At 40.3% G+C, this 6,000-nt stretch overlaps 1 protein-coding gene across 3 annotated transcripts in view; it reads right to left on the bottom strand.

Moving 5' to 3' along the window:
* The window catches only part of didum (dilute class unconventional myosin), a 47,545-nt gene extending 41,941 nt beyond the window's left edge, over positions 1-5,604 (bottom strand). The window contains exons 1-2 of one of the 3 annotated variants that reach the window (XM_065230098.1): positions 5,545-5,604; positions 4,847-5,391 (exon numbers count right to left, since the gene is read on the bottom strand). In XM_065230098.1, coding sequence (XP_065086170.1) covers positions 4,847-4,873 — 27 coding nt within the window. In that variant the 5' untranslated portion in view covers positions 4,874-5,391; positions 5,545-5,604. Of the gene's footprint in view, positions 1-4,846 lie in introns of all 3 variants that reach the window. The other 2 variants (XM_065230099.1, XM_065230100.1) reach the window with 2 other exon arrangements.
* Positions 5,605-6,000: the final 396 nt, after the last annotated feature.

Consider the following 6,000-nt stretch of genomic DNA (forward strand, 5'->3'; position numbering starts at 1 on the left):
TCACAGCGACTCACGAAGAGCTACTGAATCCGATCAGTAGCGGTGCGGCTTCTTCCTCCTTCTTCGGTGAATGGACACTCATGTGGGCTGCAGCTGCTGATGACGACCGACCGCCCGCATAAACAATAGCCATAAGAAGCGCCTAACGACCAATTCGGGATATCATCCGAACTTTATGTGGTATGGTCATACAGTCTATGATATCGTTAGTGTATGGTACCCGTTTATTAGCGACCCAAGTAACAATTTGACATCCACTCTGATTTATAATGGTTTTATAACGGCAATGAACAATACAGCAATTCGAAGTGTAAAACATTCCTGCTTAGTAATTCAGCTTTTAACTGTTTTGAAAACCTTGTATAGTCTGGCAAGAAAGTAAAAACCTGTCTTGTTTTAAAAATAAATTTAAAACAGTACTCAATCCCTCCTTAAAATTGTTCTGTAATTCAAGCATAAACGTCTTTAGCAATTGTTTATTAATGTCTTGGTAAAATACTTTATAAACGTGTTCTATCGTTATAAAAGCAACCATAAAACCATTAGGTTTTTCATTAGAGCAAAAAGCAGTTATTGTTGCTTTTTAGGTTTTTTCTTAAATGCATCATAAAATCCACAATTACTCTGTTTACAAATTGAGCTTAAAAGATGATTCCTCATAGTTAATAAAAGCCAAATTTATGACAAGGAAATCTCGACGGATAGACGAAGTAGGATGAAACACTCAAGTTAATTTCAGAAAAATTTACCAGCACACCATCAACGACTGACCATCTGGCGGAGAAGAACTCGGAGAAGAGTAAAGTAAGCGTGGCCCTCGAATTCATAAAACATTGTCAAAAGTTTAAAAACATAGCACACGCTAACTTCAGCTTACTCACCGGGTGAGTCGATCGTACTCACTTTCGTCCGATGTATCGAGTTGTCAAAAACTGAGTAAACGAGAAATGTCAAACTGAGTAAAAGCCACTCAGTCAGTAAAATTCTGTAAAATGTCAACCATGTTGGTGGAAACGTCCTAGGAAACGGGTGAATGTTTCACTCAAAACTGGCGGAAATTCCTTCAGGTAAGTAGACATTGCTTAGGGCAATGGTGTTGAACCATTTTCTGCTCAGGTAGAATGAATCCGGAGCAGACAATTTTCATTTCCTTAAATAAAATCAAAACAAACCCCCCCCCCCCCTCCAACTGAAAATATCGCTGAGTGGATTTGAATCAGTCTACGTGAGAACGTCGTTTACTCAAAAGTGGGTCAACATAAGGCTACTCAATTTTGAGTAGCACTACTTGCCGCTGAGATGAGTACATTCTTGAGTTGACCAGAATAAGCGTGTAGCCTTCTCCAGACCTTGCGAATAGATGAGAATCAAAATAACAACCGACAGCCAGAGCTGGTAAATATCACGGCCGTCATGCGACAATGAGAAAACAGGTCCCCTCAATATCACGAGACGAAACGAGCGATCATTAGCTTTTTTGTCATTTTCCAATGATCAAGCACTCATGAGAATAATTCTTATGCAGTTTTGACATCAACATTTCTAACTGATTTAGATGAATTTAAGCAAGTAACCATATGTAATCGGTAGAGTGAATATATTTTTAATATTTATTTGATACAAGTAACTTTAATAGCAATGCATAAGCTTATAATCTCGATGATCACAGCACTGTCACGTTCTGTCTTGACAAAAAAAATCCGTTTTGTCGTGATCGTTGAGTAATGCTGATCTATTAGGGTGTTTACCATAGATGCGGCTGCATGTTGTTTGGAACAAGGGTGACGCACTTGGCATAGATGGCTCACAGCGACTCACGAAGAGCTACTGAATCCGATCAGTAGCGGTGCGGCTTCTTCCTCCTTCTTCGGTGAATGGACACTAGAGTGGGTCATCGTTATATGGAAAAACGCAAACTTTACCTCACCAATCGAGAACAACCCCTTTTTGGTTTCATTTGGAGTCCCAAACAACAGTAAAAAGTTTGGGGACGATTGGTTGTAACTCGGTTTTCCGCATTGCGTTTAAAATTTGAATGGAAATTAGTAAGGGAAAACCAACTTTTTTGCATTTTTATCCCTAGTGACCACAATTGTATGTACAAATATAGTCCATGAAGTGCATAGCAACTTTGCCAAAGGAAGTACGAAGCTATAATGTATCTAAAAAAAGTTATAACTATTCAAATATTTATGGTTTGAATTAAACACCAAAATTCCCTTTTTCTGCCAACACTGCTGGTGTACCAATGGGAGTCAGATTCCAAACTGAAATATTTTCGGAGTTTCTTATCTTGCCGATTTGGTATGTTGAAATTAATTATTCTTGCTCTATCTCATGTGTTGTTGAATAGGGGGGGGGGGGGGGGTAATAATGTACCCCGCCCCCTCCATCATATCAATAGAAGTAAAGTCTCAAACTGAAATAACTTCGGAGTTTCTTATCTTATCGATTTGGTATATTCAGGATGAATTTTTCAAAAACATTTGCTCAATCTCATAAGCGTAGTTAGAGAGCGAGGGGGGTATATAAGTAGTTTTAAAACGAAAATTGTTGTAGTGTAAATATTTAATATCTACTGCTATATTATTTCTATATAAAGCTTTAATTTGAAATATTAAACTGCCATTTGGGCCACCCGCATATAGAAAACACAGAAGTAGTCGTATTCCAAAAACCAAAAATAGAAGAAAACGGAAACTGTCTTCACCAGTTTCGTCTCAGACACAGGTACAGTCGGATTTCGCATATTGGGATAACTTTAAGTGGGCTACGTTTCAGTTGGGCTCCCAAGTCAAACTTCATTTCTAACAGTGCTGATTCATTTTCGAAATTTCGACCGGCTTCATGCAAAAACCGGAAAACGAGTGGAGTAATGATACAGATTATTTCAATGCGATACAACGAGCTGCTTCCTTGATGATTGTCAACGATATGGCTGAATGAGGTGTGAAACTAATTTCTGACTTATCAAGAAATGCACCCGAGACCTAGTTCAACAGCAATATTTGCTTCAGGGGATAGAACAGCATCGAAAAGAGTACCTTGAGAAATCGTGGAATATATTAAAATGAAACATAAAAATTACAATTAAATTTGTGTGATTATATCTGACATTGTATATTGCATCAAAAGATTAGGGAAGGGAATGGGGGTACTCGCTTTCAAACTGCTCTTATGAGATTGAGCAAATGTTTTTGAATAACCCATCGAAACAACTCGAGAGATGGGAAACTCCGAAGTTATTTTAGTCTTTATGTTTACTTTCATTGATATAAGTGAGGGGCGCAAAGGATACAGTAAGCCCCCCATATCTTACTACGCCTATTAAATGTAGCACATGTTTTTGAATAAATCTAAACATACCAACTTGACAAGATCAGAAATACCAAAGTTAATGCAGTTGAAGCTTTACTTCCATTTATACGAATGAGGGGGGCGGGGTATAGTTAGCCCCCCTCATCTCTTAATACGTGTATGAGATTGAAAAATTGTTTTTGAATAATTCATCTGAACATACCAAATAGATAAGATAAGAAACTCCGAAGTTATTTCAGTTTGAAACTTTACTTCTATTGATATGAGTGACACCCCCCTCCCCCTCCAATTTTGCGTATGAGATAGATCTATTGTTTTTGAATATTTCATCTGAACATACCAAACCGATAAAATAATCAACTTCGAAATTATTTCATTTTGGATGCGTGGTTTGTGCAAAATTGTGGTCCCTAGTAAAAAAAGATGCAAAAAAGTAGGTTTTCCCATACTAATTTCCATACAAGTTTCAAACGCAATGCGGAAAGCCGGATTATAACCAATCGTCCCCAAATTTTGCATAGTTGTTTGGGACCCCAAATGGAACCAAAAAAACATTGTTCTGGAAAATGATCATGATGACCCATCCTAATGAACACTCATGTGGGATGCAGCTGCTGATGACGACCGACCGCCCGCATAAACAATAACCATAAGAAGCGCCTAACCACCAATTCGGGATATCATCCAAACTTTATGTGGTATGGTCACACAATCTATGATATCGTTAGTGTATGGTACCCGTTTATTAGCGATCGAGACCGGATGGAATTCGATTTTGAAATCTGTGTTAGGGAAAACGCTTTTTGCCGGCAATCGGTGATTATTTTGATCACTATTGCAACAGTTGGACATTTGTGAAAAATTCAATTGTGACCTATTGAAAATTGATAAAGTGTTCATTTTAGCAGATTCGTAGAAACAACGATTTAACTTAAACAAAATACGATGTATTTAATTTGTTAATGCGATGTTGATTTAAACTGTAGCAATTTACGGTACTTTCTGTACATTGTTATACAGGACTTCTGGTTGTCTGGGACGTTTGACTAAATAGATTACAATTATATCATCGATCAGCACGAAATATACCATTAAAATAAAATCACACATAATCTTCAGAATCTCAGATCAAATTTAAATGCAATAGTTCGTATCGTCATATACTTCCCTGTCCCCAACTGAAGACAAACTGGCAACACCTGAAATATCGACAAGATTGTCGTCGTGACCCAAGGAGCCCCCGGCAAGAGAATCCATACAACCGAATGTAAATAGATTTTAATAGTTAATAATGCAATACTGCACACAGCGAGAAGTAGCCATGCAGCGCCGTAGCTGCTACCGATTCCCCCAATGCCCGTCGGGCTATTGTTCTTTCCAACGTGGTACAGCCCCATGCCATATCTACAAAGCTAGATGCAGCGCGTTCCGTCCTATCTTCGCTTCTGTCTTGATATAAGGTATCTACAGAGCGCGCGCCCATAGTGGTAGTGACGAAATAATGCTAAGGTTCCACGTATTTACTTACCTTCACGTAAAGCTCCGTTGATGACATGTTTTTGCGGTGCTGTTCCGTTCCTTGCTTCGGTGCTCTTCTTTGGCTCTTTCTCAGCAGTGCTGTTTCGCCGCTTCCGAAATTCCGCTAATTGGTGAAACTTTTTGTTTTCTTTCTGGTCGTGGCCCCAAAACGACGAGGCAAATGGGGGGGTTCTTCACTGTGCACTAATGCCCCAAGCAGGGATCCAATTTTCGCCACATTTTCTAATCTTTTTGCCAATTCAATGTTGGAACTACCTAACACCTTTCAACCTTTCAGTGGGGCACCATTCACTTTGCAGCACAGGCACAGCCAGCGCGCAACACACACCAAAATGCCTTTCTTCGCAGTCGGAACAATAAGAACAAGAATAATTCCAGTTGTAGCCAGTACACTTGGCACCTCCGACCGCACTTGCTGAGGGATTTCACCTTCTTTTTATTATCGCACACACTAAAGCAGAGCCACAGGCAGCACAATCAGATTGGCAAGCATCACCTTTCTTGGCCGAGATATGGGCCAAGATCCAAAACTCGCTAGTCGATAGAGAAAAAATCGCGTAATCAGAGTGAACCACGACGTTTCCACCGCATGCAACCCACCCGCCAGCAGCTGTAGTAATCTTCTTGCTGACTGTGGGAACGGAGCAACAGAAGAAAAAAAAATGCCTCCAACCGGACACAACTTACTCTTTTGTAGTTTGCACTGCCCGAGAAACGAACACGTCCACGATCCGCGTTGAGTCAACTCCAACTAAGAACGGTTTCGATTCGATTCGATTGGGGAACTCTCCGTCATCCATCCGTCGTCGTTGTTTGATGGAATGTGGAGCTCGCCGTGAGAGCGAGAGCATTCAAACTTGGAATGGAGCGGAAGATGGGGTTGCTCGCGAACAGTGCGAAAGGAAAACCGCGTGCCGTGCCGTGTTGCTGAGGAAAACTGCTTGCGGACGAGTGGGATGGGGAGCCGTACGACCGTCGCTCTCGCCTCGTGAGTACTGTTTTGTTTTGAACCAACTTTTCTCCCAAGAGTACAGTAATCTCTCAATGAAGGCGGTGGGTGTTACCGTCCACCCACCACTGTTTCTCGGCTGTCCTTCAACCAATTGAGCTGATTTTCTGTAGATAACTAGTTTATGATTGACA

Source organism: Ochlerotatus camptorhynchus, unplaced genomic scaffold (genome assembly GCF_037179485.1).
Source record: "Ochlerotatus camptorhynchus isolate MF236.1 unplaced genomic scaffold, CSIRO-AGI_Acam_v1.1 ptg000328l, whole genome shotgun sequence".
NCBI classification, from domain to species: domain Eukaryota; kingdom Metazoa; phylum Arthropoda; class Insecta; order Diptera; family Culicidae; genus Ochlerotatus; species Ochlerotatus camptorhynchus.